Here is a 13,946-nt window from a genome sequence, read left to right as displayed (position 1 = left end):
CCAAGCGTTCCCTATCGCGATCGGTTCCACCAGCCGGCATGTACTTCGTCTTGGACACATTTATCTTCAGTCCTACTCGTGCTGCTTCTCGCTTCAGATCTGCTACCGTCTCCTTGTTTTTACCGATTATGTCCACGTCGTCATGAACTGGCGAAGCACACGAACTGTCCGGACCTCGTGAAAATCGTGCCCCGCATGTTGAACCCCGCTTTTCGCATTACACCTTCCAGCGCTATATTGAACAGCAGGCAGGACAACCCATCGCTTTGCCTTAGTCCCCTGCGTGTTTCAAACGGACCCGAGAGGCCGCCCGAAATTTTGACACAACACCTGGGTTAAGGTCGTAGCCTTAATTAGTCTTGTCAGCTTTCCAGGGAAGCCGTTCTCGTCCATCATTTTCCATAGCTCCAAAACGGTTCACCGTGTCATATGCGGCTTTAAAGTCGACGAACAGGTGATGTGTCCGGACCTGGTATTCACGGCATTTTTGGAGGATTTGCCGTATAGTAAAAATTTGCTCGTTTGTTGATCTACCGTTGATGAAACCGGCCTGATAACTCCTGACAAATCCATTTACCAGCGGTGACTGTAGCCCCTCGACTTGCTCAGTGGGTGGTTGGAGGGGGATTATGCTCTCTACTGCTGGTATACATTCAGGGTTTTAGTTGTACTCACCACGGAACTCATTCACTTCGGGAACAGGGGAAACCGGACCATCAATCGCTGCGGCAACCAAGGTGAACAACTAAAAAGGTAAAGCAATATTTTAATATGCTCAAAAGCGATACCGTGAATGCTCTTTCAGCGGAAACATCCTAGGACGAGGACTGACGACTCCTTTCGAGTCCGGAAACCGATTCAAAGTAGTGGTGTTATTGTACGGACAATGTTATACGAGAATATACAGATGGTACAGAATTTTAATTTATACATACAATTTATTACCATACCCTAACTAAACTTAATGCTATGTGACGTCACGATTTAGCTACTTGCGGATCTTTTTATCTGGTGCAGGTTTACAGTGGTTGTGCGGCTGACTATTACAGCCATGGCAAATTCTGGTGGATCTGGGTTCGCTGGTGGCAGGAAAACGGTCCGGAACTTTGAAGGCGACAAACCTGCCGACCTCGTAATTGTACACCGTCAATAACAATGGCGGCGTTAGCACACTGGCGGAGTTGCCAAAAATGGCGGCGAATCTCCCCAGCGCGTCGGATCTAGGGTTCTTCAGCAAGGACTCTCGGTTCTCTAATCGGTTCGCTTTGAGGATTTCTGTTTGGCGTGCTTCCTGCGAAGAAACCCTTCGGACGTAGTCCGAAGCCAGAGAAAAAAAGGCCCGCTGTGGACCTGCACAGCGCAAATTAGCATATACTAAGGTGTTTCGAAACCCTATCCCGCACCATCTTTTAACCTGTTTTATGTAGCAATTTTACCTTTTTAACTTGATTTTAATTTGTATGTGATTCGTGCTTTTCAATTTCTTCGTTTTTTCTTCGTTTTGTGACACTGTTAAAATACATACAAAAATTTACAATTTGTTTTATACTAGGACAATACGCTATCACTATTTACTAACCGTACTATAACCGTTTACTTTTACTTTTAATCTAATCTATCTATATCTAAAACAAAAAAAAGAACATTATTCACACAATTCACCACTTAAACTATACAAGAAAAATCACATTGAATGATGAGCAAAAACCGCGCGCACTTCTGACTTCCTCGAATGTCGAGAACCGAAAGAACTATCTCGGCGACCGCCGAGCCTAACTCAGCTCGGATGATACCGAAAAACCTCAATTTTTGCAATATCATCTGAACTGACATTTAAATTGTCAAAACCTTGGCAGCCCTTCCAATGGCTGCGACAGCGATGGATAGCATGTTGCGCTACGTTATGCTCACACCGTTGTGATGAGACACCTTGGGTGAGCGCCTGCAACCCTTCTGCGTGAGTGACCCACCCGTCTCAGATGACAACCTGGACTTGGAAGGCCATCACTCACACATTTTGATGTTTTACACAGAGTAGGAGTTAGGGATTGGGAAAGGGAATGAGCAAACCTAGCGACACTTATCAATTTGGCAAAGCCAACTAACAACTGTCGTAACCGGTGGTTACAATACCCCATCGTCCCCCTCCCAATTAACGAAGTATTGGTTTAAATTAAACAAACAATTGTTATTCTTCCACATCTTCACGTTCCCTGACGAAAAATAATTTTGCCGATTGGAAAATTATTCCCTGGTACGCCTTCATAGGCCCTTATTAAAAAGTGTTCTATACATCCACTTCACTCAACGAAGTGGAGAAAGAACTCATTACACCAACACATGTGTGTGTTGAAAACTGTCAGCCGTCGATCACGATTGTTGTTTACTATTGAGTTCTACAAGATGACGACACGAATGAACTCATAATGAATGAAGTTCATGTTTGACAATTCTCGGTGGTTTGTTTACTTTGTCAGATGCGTGAGTGCGAGCGCAACGGGTGCTCATCTGTTTCATTCGAACTCACGTAACTTCCATGTAAACAAACCACTGAGAATTGCCAAAAGAAGTTCATCCGGCTCGTTTTGTGGGGTTATGTCGGTTGGTGTAAAACCTAATACCGGTACGCGTGCGTGAGTGAAAAGTGTTTTATCTCATTTAATTATATTTTTGAAGTGTTATTTTACTATTTTACAGGTAGGTTGTGCACGAAAAACGCGTCGTTGCCGTGAAGCTTTCGCGGTGCACCAAAATCGGCAAAATTTCTAGTGAGCTCTGGTCGTTTTTGATGACATTCGTCGGTTTCGTTGGAAATTTGCTGGAGGAAGGTTTCACGGCAAGGAGACAATTTCCCTTGAAGATTTTTTTCACGTAAGTAGACAATATAAACAAGCTAATCGACATCTATTATTGACTATATAAATCTCATTTCAGATCGCAATTTACAGTTGCTACTCATTGAGGTCCGGACCGCTCAATGGTGCCCCCAAATTGATTGAAAATAATTTGCTGGAAGTCTTATTCGGTTTTTTTTCCATTTCAGGCTTCGGGTTTCAAATCAGCCACGGAAAAAACCCCAATCGGTTTACCTGCTTCATTGGCAAGCTCATACGAGCTGGTGCCAATTCGTGCAAGGACTACGCACGGGATGTACAGCGCATCCAGTTTGGCGTTGTAGGCATCAGCTGCTGATGACTGTTTAAAGTTCCTCCTGTACACTCTCTGCCCTACAGAGTAAACAGGAGCAGCCATCTTTGACCGCAAATTGTAGTCCATGACATGTTTGTCATGGGCTTTTCTTAAATTTTTGTATACTATGGAGTAAATTTTCCTGTTCACCTCTCCTCTCAGTTCCATTCTTTCCTCCTCAGATATATCCCTTTCGTCCCTATCCATTTTGTGCTCTCCTGCTCTTTCAACTATATCATGTCCGAAAAGAATCCGATAGGGAGAATAACCTGTCGCGGTATGGGGTGTATTATTGAGGCAAAACTCAATCTCGGACACCCGGGTGTCCCAAATCTTCTGATTTTCTTTGACGTAGGATCGGAGACACGCGTTTATTGTTCGATTCAGCCGTTCCACCGGGTTCGATTGACTGTGGTGCCTCGAATTGGCCCAGTGTTGAATACCGTATTTGGATAGTAGAGTTTTAAATTCGGTGGACAAAAAGGTGGTCGCGTTATCGGATATTAAATATTCCGGAACCGAGTACTTACGGAACCAACATTCTTCGAGAACCTTGGTTACTTGGGGCGCGGAGATTCGTTTCATTGGAACTAAGATCGACCATTTCGAAAACAAGTCCATCACGACTAGTAGATGTGCGTTGCCGTTTTTACTACGGGGAAGGGACTGGATGAAATCTAGTGCGATGATTTGGAAGGGTTTCGTTGTTAGGCGTTGTTTACCGGGTTCAGGGATTTGTGAACGATTCGCGGGCTTATTTTGTTTGCATTGTGAGCAGTGTCGAATGTATTTCTGGACATCTTCGGCCATTTTGGGCCAGAAGTACTTCTTCCTAACAAAAGCTAAACGGCCCTATTCTGCGCGGCGAGTGAGGTGACTCGCGGCGAGTCACTTGAGTCGCGCGATTCTGACAGGCGAATGCAGTGAGAGAAGTCACTTCGGATGAACACCGATGAACTCTCACCTTATTCTTGCAGTCGCAACTGAGTGACTAAAGTCGATGCACCGTGACTTTTAGAGTCGATACCTGTAAGCCAAGTGACAGATGCGAGGTAGTACGAAAATTCAAATCGTTTGCGTTTCCGGTAATTACGAAAACAAAATCCGGTCGGTTTTCTCGGTTGCGATAGTGCTTAAAGAAGGATGGAGACAAAACGGTGAGTTATTTAAACCATTATCCCTTTTATTACAATTTGAGACGAGTGTTGAATTCGTTCGCCAGAATTTTTTTTTATATTTTTAATCAAATTTCGCGTTTGTCGTAAATTAGATGAGGAAAATTGATGAAACATTTTCCATTCTTTTCAAGGTTGAAAGTTACGAACAGAAAACAGTTCGAGTGCTTAGTGAAGCATATGGAGAAGCAACCTGCAGTGGCTAAGGGTCAAAAATTTGCAGAGGCAGCTTGTTTTTCAAAGGCCAAGTATAATGAGGTGTGGAACCGCATAAGCAGGGAGCTAAACAGCCTCGGTCCACCGACTCGTTCAATGATGGAGTGGCAAAAGGTAAGCATGCATAAATATTTATTGTGTGATACTAATGGTAGTTTTTATTGCAGGTATGGACAGATTTTAAGCTTAACCCATTATAACCCAGGGGTTTGAAAAAGTGAGCCAAATGCAGTGATATCTTCAATTCCACCAAAAAATGTATCAAGGATTATGGGAAAAACAAAACCACCGCTTAAAATGGTTTTGAGAATGAAAATATCTCGTGCAAAAAAATTCGAGCGTTTAAATAAAAACAACAAATTTTAAGTTGTTTGACATATTTCTTCGGATTTTCTGATAGACAACACTTCTTTTACACCTGTAGGAACGTTTTGTCACATAATGGAATTATTAGCACGATTTCCAACAATAAAATTCAATTAAATGTATTGCTTACTTTTCAGCCGCCATTTTCCCCAACTATACATGGTTCAAAAATGTAAACAAAATTATAAAAAATGGCAGTTGTCTTGTTTCACAATGAAATATGAGGTGCAATGATCCCATTAGTGCAATAATAAAGCAGTTAGATGCCAAAATTCTGTAGTAAATACGCGTAAAACGATGGATAGTTCTGCGTATGAAATTTCATACGCTAGGATATAATGGGTTAAAACGAAACGCAAACTGTCCCACAACCGCATTGAATCGCGAGCCACAGGAGGAGTAAAAAATAAAATGATGCAGTTCTCATCTTGTGAGGAGTCGGTGATCGCTCTTTTGTCATTAGATACTGCTGTGAACACTACAGGTAATTATTACATAAAATTTCATTATAGTGCAATTTGAAGAGTGCTCAATTTTTTATAACAGGCAGCGTATATGGCCTTGAACCGATTGCGAGCACATCGACGTCTTTGGGAGGACCTACGGAACAGAGCACTGTATCACCTGAATCATCCGATGAAGAAAATCTTCCGGTAGTCAACGACCACGATCGAGAGTTTGCATCTCATCCGAATGAAAATGTGATGATTGAAGAGGAAATCGGCGAAGACATCCAGACGCAGGAAACAATAACGCAACGTCGCGAACATAGGACGGATAAGCGAGAAGGATTTTTGAAGGCGCAGACGGAATACTTAAAGGATATTAAAGACAATGTTAAGGATATAGCCAGATATTCCAGAAAATGTTATTATTTGGAGGAGAAGCGATTGAAGCTGGAAAAAGAAAGAAATTTAATGAAAGAAAAGCAGCACGCGGAGTACATCCAGTACAAAATGGCTGTGCTCGACTATAAAAAGAGGAAATTAGAGTTGATGGAACAAGCGAACATTTGAGGGAAACGCAAATATTAAATAAAAGAAAACATATGATGAACTTAAAATGAAATAAAAAATATTGAAATAATTTATAAAAACACAAAATTTTGTTTTAAACTTGTGTAAGTTTGAGTCGTAGTGGTGTGTGATTGTATTATGTGTGCGTATACAATCGTGTGTGTGTGTGATGCATGTGTGCAAATGTGGATGCGTCTGCGTGTTGTGTCAATTCTCTATCTGTGTGTTGGAAGTATGGTTTTCGGGAGCAGTATATGTACGATCGGAAAAGTCATATTTCACACTCCGACACAGATTTAAAAACCTTGTATGCTGTTGATTGATTGATTATTGGTCCTTGGTCGAAGAGTTTTTGATTAATGTTGAATTAATGAATTTACTCTACAAATTAGTTCAGACATTTTTCTTTATTTAACTAACCTAATATAAGTTCGGTTATTTGACGGAATACGCAATGACTTTTATATAATCGACATCATAATTGTTCTTCTAATATCATCGGCAGACATGTGACTTTCATCTTCCACTACAGGATCAACATGTTCGTCATTCTCAATGGGCTGCCAATCTTCACCATCTAGTGGCACATTAAATCGAAGCCTCAAATTATGTAATGCACAGCACACATTTACAATCTTTGCAGCCTTTTCCGGTTTGTAATGTAACTGTCGAGCACCTAAGCTACATCGAAATACATTTTTCAATACTCCGATTGCTCGTTCGATAGTCATTCTTGCTTTTGAATGTATTTCATTGAATTTAGTCTGATTTTCCGAACTTGGAGTTCTTGTAGTAGATCGAAAAGGGGTGATCAGATAGGGCTTCAACGGATATCCGGCGTCGCCTGTAATCGAAATTTTATTGTGAATTAGTAATTATATATTATACATTAGCGCGTATTTCTACCTAACAGCCAGGTATTTTGTTCGCCGTTTTGGTACATCTCATGCAACATTGTATCCAGAGGACTACTGTTCCATATGAAGGAATCATGATTAGAACCAGGATGGTTTGCATCTACGTAGCGGATTCTCAGTTTATGATCACATACCTTTTCAAATAGGAGTGAACTTTTTATGATTGTTATTTAAAACTTACAAGAACTTACCAGCATAACATTCAAACTATGAAAGCCTTTTCTGTTGTAGTAAAGATGTTGAATGTTCGAGTTAGGCGTAACAATTTTCACATGAGTGCCGTCGACACACCCTATTACTCCCGGAAATCCAGTTTTTTCGTAGAATGCCATTTTAATTTCATTTCTTTCTGCTTCATCTGTGGGAAATTTTATTGCGGTATGACAAATTTCGGTTTCAAATATGTCAATTATAGAAGACAACGATCTTGATAGCGTGGGTTGTGCCATCCCTACGAACATATCGTTTCCCACTCCTTTTTGGTAGCTACCTTCAGCAAAGAACCGCAATGCGGCTGATAACTTGGTGATTGGTAACACCGAAGCAGATCCAACGGTGCCACCCAATTTGCTTTCAACAATATTTAGCAAGTAGCTAAACAGATCCTTAGAAATCCGGAAATACTTAATAAAACTGGAATTAATTGAAAAACGAAGGAATGGATATCGACCCTATACGAAAGATTAATAGAGACTTACGCGTCGTGAGGCAAATCTAAAGGATTACTCTTATCTCGTATTTTTCGTCGTTCTAAGCGCACCACTGAACGTTCCAAAGAATCATCATCACTATCTTCATTCTCGTCATCACTGTACCAAAACTCGAAACAACTCATAATTCTGGATTGTATTACGGCAATAAGACCAATCTCGTAGGATATCAAAATTTCAAATTGTCCGATTTTTTCTAATTCAAGAGAAACATTTGAATATGTCCTAACTTCAAAACGTAAACATTGAGAGAATAGAAAATGAAATTCATTTTTATTCTTGTTTATTTGACACAGCTCCATGCGTTAGCATAACTGAGCCGTGGGTCTTTTAAGATTTTTACAACGCGTGAAAATTAAAATTAACGTTCAACTGTCCATCAAGTTGACGCAGCTTGCTGCTGCCTGTTGAGATCATCTTCCTTGGAACAAACATAAAGTGCGTTGTCTGCCGCAACTCGGGGGTCATTCGGTCCGTCTTCTCTGGCATTTTAGTTCACGTCCATGCCAGTTTAGTGGTTTCAAGTAGTTATTCGAAGCAAAAGATTCCGCTTGACTAATGTTTTTGAACATAATCAGTACCGCATGACGTAGATGGTGGAATTGAATAGCATTAATTTCTGCTACGTTGAGCTTCATGTTAATCTTCAACATTTACTCCACTTCATGAATCGATGGTCTTACTGGACATTTCGAGAAGTCAACAGTAACACAGCTTGTCTGCAACGGAGTATACACTGGCTTTGCATTGTCACTTATTGTTTGTTCACGTTTCATACACTAGATAGAAAGAATCAATTTTATCTTTTGTAAGTAGACAAAGCGGTGCGAGGGTAAATTTAATTATTTGCGCAGCTGTAGCAGCGAAGCGAGCTCTAGTTTTCTATATATATATATATATATATATATATATATATATATATATATATATATATATATATATATATATATATATATATATATATATATATATATATATATATATATATATATATATATATATATATATATATATATATATATATATATATATATATATATATATATATATATATATATTAGGGTGGGGCAAAATGATCGTTTTTTCAGCACAGCACTTTTTTGGTTCCTTTTGGAGTCCCAAATAACTGTGCAAAATTTGGGATCGATTGGTGTTGACCCGGCGTAGCGCATTGCGTTTGAAATTTGTATGGAGTTTAGTATGGGAAAACCTACTTTTTTGCATTTTTAATTCTACAGACTACATTTCTTCCTGTAGTATGCCAACAAATAGATAGAAGTGTAGTCCAGGATATGCTGAACAACTTTGCCGAAGGATGTATGGTGTTAGAATGTCTCTAGACCAAGTTATAGCTGTTCAAAGTTCGATACATCGAATTAAATGCCAAAAATCATTTTTATTGCCAACACTGCGGGTGTACCAATGATATTTCATATAGCATTCCAAAATAACATCATATATTTTAGATATACCACATTGGTATGTTTGTATGAATTATTCAAAAGCCTTAGCTCAATTTCATGAGCGTAGGTAGTTGAGCAGAGCAATAGAGTGTAGTGAGGGGTGAGGAAGGGGGGGGGGGGCTTTAATATGTAGAAATTCGAACTGAAATATTGTCGAGTTGGAATGTTCAGATGATTTTTCTTTCAAAACATTTACACAATGCCCTACGCATAATAGTAACGATGAAACAAAACATACTGTATCCCTTTGCCTTGAGGCCCTTGACTTTTAGCAATAGAAGTTACGTTACAGACTGAATCAACTGATGTCGAGTTGATATGTCAGAGGATTGCATTGATTATATTTCGGTTTAATATGCATTATGATTTGATAGCATGCTCATTTTGATGCTGTTCGATGATGTGGTTATGATTACGTTTTTCTATATAACAATGCCCCACCCTAATATATATGTGTGTGTGTATATATAGGGGGACTCGGGGTAATTTGGACCTACTACAAATCGCCCTTTTAGGTGGATATATGTGAAAAAAGTTACCGGTTAAAAGTCATCCCGACTGTTCTTCATGGATTATCTCAAGATATTTCGTCATATTCTCCAATTTCACCAATATCAGCTTCCAAATTTTGTTGATTAGTGTAGCAAGAACAGCGTGTGTGTTAATCCGATGTATTGCTCAGTGATCTCATTCTCACGACTGGGGTTTTACTGGTTCGATATTGTCACCATGGTTCTTGATCATCAAGAATACGTCAGACCAAGGAGCTTTTATTCTCAGGTGATACGATCCTCGAAATCGCCGATCAGCCATGTTGGTTCTAGAAACGACAGCTAACAACATTGTTTACTACATCCCCATGCATGTTTGCTTGGATTTTAGTATGTAAAGTTGTTCGCCGTCATTTTTCTACTCTGCAGCTTGCTGCACGCTTACCTCACTCCTCACCTAGTTACTGCCAATGACGAATCACCTTATAACTCTAAGCACTTTGCGTCAGACAACCACAATTCACCCCTCGATACCAATTTGCTTTTACCAAGCCCTAACGCGAGTGGTGTCGTGAAAATTCCAAGTGTATATGATCCAAGACTACATATCTTGGATCCGTCCTCCAGACTAGTCTGCATCCCGTACATAACTAGACTCACTGTACTCTATTCACCCATACGCGGAATGAAAAACCATCCTATTAAACTGAAACTATCTTAATTAATGCTCATCCTCAATCAAATAGCTTTGTGCCTCTCTCAAGTGAAAACTAAGATTATCCAGACTGACTGAATATTCGATGTAATTCGTTCCTACTATATTTAGCAATTTTTTTATTTCTTTATATTAATTAATATCAAACTACAAAAAAATGGAAAGTGTTATAGTAAAGAATGGTAGCTAACACCCTTATCATAACAAAGAATTTCTAGATTTAAGTTAAAGATCACTCGGAAAATCGATGCCATTTGAAATCGTCTAAAACCATGTCGGTAATCGCTAAGCATACAGATAACACAGTAACTTTACGAATTCTATACCACATTACAGATGAAATAATAGTTCTATTAATCAACCGAGCCTTTCTACCAATTCTTAGCAAAAACGCCAATTTAGTGACCATTAAGCACATGTTGCGTATTTTGCGTCTGTTGGTTCCCGTAGTACAGGAACAACCTATTTTAATCCCTACGACAATCGCGTCATTATCTATATACACGATCATAATCTATCTCATGAATTAACTCATATTCAAACTCGGATTAATATGAGGTTCATCTAATGAAAGTATTTTTGATCCAAGTAATTCTAAAAACTTTGATATCATATGGTTTTACCAGAATCGCAAACACAATGTAAGAACAACGGCATTATAAATTTATCAATTCTAAGCTCAGGGCATAATGTTAGCACTGATATGGTGTTTAATCAGGGAATATCTGTAGTAGGAACTGTTTTGAATCCTCTGTTGCAAGGTTACGTAGGACAGGATCGATTTTTTAATCATCGACAAGATACGACAGGGGTTGTAAACGTAGTCCGGTTTGCCGTGGCATCCGCAGCTCTTCGTTAAAAGAGAAATAAATATCGGTTTGCCTATCATCAAATAACTGCTAGCTACCAGTGAGCTGACTGCGAAATCAATGCTACCGTAGGGCAAATTTTTGTCTTCTGTATTGCTTATATGTACCTAGTTTTTTCAACCTACAACTTGAGAGGCATGCTTCCTGTTTTTTTGAGTTTTTCCCAAAAACATGATAAATGACAGTGTATAATGCTGGACCAAGTTTCTATATTTTCAAGAAAAAAAAATAAAATGTGTCGAAAAAATTATATAACATTGCTATCATTGTCAACTAGATACAAGATCCGTTCGATCGTTTAGATCAGTAGCCAAGTAAAATTTAACAGTTGATGATTGATTACACTGGAGCATCGAAAATGTGTGAAGTGGTGACTTTATGACTCTGCCACTGACGTATCGTCAGACTTAATTTAATAATTTGCAGCTCCTCGAACAGCGCCTCTTCGTTAGACGCCTGAAGTAATCCATGGTTACAATATTCCACACCGGACGACGCTCCATTAGAATTTTCCCAAACTAGTCGAGTTCCATCGCACACAAATCGCACAAAGAATTTTCTAATCAACGATGTATAGTTTTAATTGGAATAGTCCATCTGCCGTCAGAACAAGTTCTTCGCACTTTCTAGATTCCACAAAACAAAGCTGTGTTCGGAAAAGCTTTAAAGAAACTTTTTCCATGCAACAACCAGCTCAAACAACCTACTGTTTGTAAAATCAATTTAGATGTGGGCCTGGAATGTTTAAAATAGACAGCCAATCTTATATAATGATCGAATGTTGTCAAATAAATTTACCTCATTGGTACCACTCTAGTCTGTTTCGTTCTAAATCCAAAATAAAGCGCTTCCATCAACCGTAATACCGTTTTTTGCCCTGGCAATCGATAAAATAAAATCAAATTTAACTTACGTTAGAGAAAATGCAAATATTTTTCTTAGAAAAAAAGAAAAACACACTTCTGACAGGTCCCAAAATGAACACCAAGTCACTTGTGATTCATTTTGTCACTCACCCTGAAATGAACCTCTCACGTCACCCGACTCGACTCGTAGAATAGGGTGACAAGAGTCATGTGACAGTGAAGTGAGTTTTGGCGTCTCACCTCACTCGCCGCGCAGAATAGGGCCGAAAGTCTTCTCCGTCCCTAGATGCATTTTGTCGTCATGCTCTTCGACGAGGATCCTTTCTCTCGCAGAAGCTGGTACACAAGTCTTCCAAGAAAAACGGTAATCTAACGAATCTCCCTGAACGGAAACAAATTTTTTTAAGATTCCCCGCTCAAGTTTAAAATCTTTATATTTTTCAGGGTTTTCTTGTACCTTTTGAACCATTTCCGGATACCATCCGGTTTCATCAGTGGACATAACTTCTTCAACGGACCTGGACAAAGCATCCGAAACGTAATTCTCGGACCCTTTCCTGTGCAGAATGGTCATATCATGGCGCTGCAGGTCCATACTCCAGCGACATAAGCGAGATGACGTACGCCAACTGCTTCGCATAATGTATGTTAATGCTGACGCGTCGGTGTAAACGGTGAATTTAGCACCTTCGATGTAACATCTAAATTTTTCGATGGATCTTATTACCGCCAATCCTTCCTTTTCTGTGGCGAAGTATCTTTGTTGGATTGTACTTAGCTTCTGCGAGAAAAAGGCTATAGGCTTTTCTGTTTCATCATGCGTTTGTGTAAGGACACCGGCAATCGCCGTATCGCTTGCGTCGCAGTGGATCGCGAAAGGTAAGTTGAAGTTTGGATTTGTAAGGATTGGGGCACTAATTAAGAGTCCCTTGATGTTTGCAAATGATAATTCTGCTTTATCATTCCAGATTACGGCTTTGGGCTTATTTCTAAGGAGCTCTGTTAGGGGTTGTGTAACCTCACTATAGTCGGCTATGAACCGTCTATAATAGTTACACATTCCTAAGAATCTCCTTAGAGCCCTTAACGAGGTAGGTCTTTCGTAGTTGACAATGGCGGATACTCGGTCAGGGTTGGGCCTTAGGCCTCCTTGACCCAAGATGTATCCCAGGTATGGAACTTCTGCCACACAAAAACGAGATTTGCTTAAATTAATTGAGAGATTGGCCGCGTTTAAACGCTTCGCAACCTCTTCTAGCAGGGCCAGGTGTTGCTCAAACGTATTTGAAACCACAATTATGTCGTCCAGGTATACAAATACGTTTGGTTCCAGTTCACCTCCACCTAAGACTCGATCCATCAGTCTCGACAGCGTTGCCGGGCTATTGACTAGACCGAAAGGCATTCGGGTGAACTGGAACAATCCTCGCCCCAACACGGAGAATGCCGTATATTTTCGCGAACGAGGGTGTAACGGAACTTGTAGAAAGGCTTTAGAGAGGTCTATGGTTGTAATATATTCCGCCGCCCCGAGTCTGCTTAAGATACGGTCCGCATGTGGGAGAGGATAGCAATCCCTGACAGTGCGGTCGTTGAGTTTACGCGCGTCAAGGCATAAACGTATAGAGCCATCTGTTTTGTCTACCGGGACGAGGCGTAAGGCCCAATCACTGTAAGACTTTTCAATCACTTTGCTTTGAAGCATCTTGTTCAATTCTTCATTGATTTGTTCCTGCTTCTTCGGCGAAGTTGGGAACGGGTTAATTCGAGCGGGCGGAAGTTTTTTCGCTTCTTCTGTTAGCTCGATTCGATGGTTAATTAAGTGTGTAGTGTCAAGGGTACCTTCTCCTGCTACTTTGAATAACGTTTTTACATATTCTAATCTATGTTTCTGATCCTCCGTTAATTCTAATTCATCGTTGTCCGTATCTGTACCGGACTCGTTCGCGCATA

The 13,946-nt window shown here is 39.9% G+C and overlaps 1 protein-coding gene and 1 long non-coding RNA gene across 4 annotated transcripts; both read right to left on the bottom strand.

Annotated features, from left to right (window-relative positions):
- Window positions 1-6,359: 6,359 nt before the first annotated feature.
- On the bottom strand, window positions 6,360-10,349 carry LOC131690684 (putative nuclease HARBI1). 3 transcript variants are annotated; one of them, XM_058976612.1, is made up of 5 exons: window positions 9,989-10,349; window positions 9,592-9,872; window positions 7,071-7,237; window positions 6,869-7,013; window positions 6,360-6,806 (listed from the first exon to the last, which is right to left on the bottom strand). In XM_058976612.1, the coding sequence occupies exons 3-5, from the start codon at window positions 7,209-7,211 to the stop codon at window positions 6,424-6,426; spliced, it is 669 nt and encodes a 222-aa protein (XP_058832595.1). In that variant the 5' UTR covers window positions 7,212-7,237; window positions 9,592-9,872; window positions 9,989-10,349; the 3' UTR covers window positions 6,360-6,423. The 3 variants fall into 3 exon arrangements, with proteins under 3 accessions (XP_058832595.1, XP_058832594.1, XP_058832593.1); XM_058976611.1 differs by having other exon boundaries at window positions 9,592-10,349; XM_058976610.1 differs by lacking the exons at window positions 9,592-9,872; window positions 9,989-10,349 and having other exon boundaries at window positions 7,071-8,302.
- A 967-nt stretch (window positions 10,350-11,316) lies between these two features.
- On the bottom strand, window positions 11,317-12,251 carry LOC131691775 (uncharacterized). Its single transcript, XR_009305850.1, has 2 exons — window positions 11,926-12,251; window positions 11,317-11,862 (listed from the first exon to the last, which is right to left on the bottom strand). It is a non-coding gene; the product is annotated as an uncharacterized LOC131691775 (long non-coding RNA).
- Between the last annotated feature and the right edge of the window lie 1,695 nt (window positions 12,252-13,946).

Source organism: Topomyia yanbarensis, chromosome 3 (genome assembly GCF_030247195.1).
Source record: "Topomyia yanbarensis strain Yona2022 chromosome 3, ASM3024719v1, whole genome shotgun sequence".
NCBI classification, from domain to species: domain Eukaryota; kingdom Metazoa; phylum Arthropoda; class Insecta; order Diptera; family Culicidae; genus Topomyia; species Topomyia yanbarensis.
The sequence above is the reverse complement of the archived record's forward strand: the minus strand, read 5'-3'. Positions and strand labels throughout refer to the sequence as shown.

Bases quoted from the DNA above. Each gene is read 5' to 3' on its own strand.
- LOC131690684 (XM_058976610.1), bottom strand. From the start codon at position 7,340: ATGTTCGTAGGGATGGCACAACCCACGCTATCAAGATCGTTGTCTTCT. The intron at 7,014-7,070 runs GTAAGTTCTTGT...CTATTTGAAAAG, and splicing joins ATAGTTTGAATGTTATGCTG to GTATGTGATCATAAACTGAG. The intron at 6,807-6,868 runs GTAGAAATACGC...TTTCGATTACAG, and splicing joins ACAAAATACCTGGCTGTTAG to GCGACGCCGGATATCCGTTG.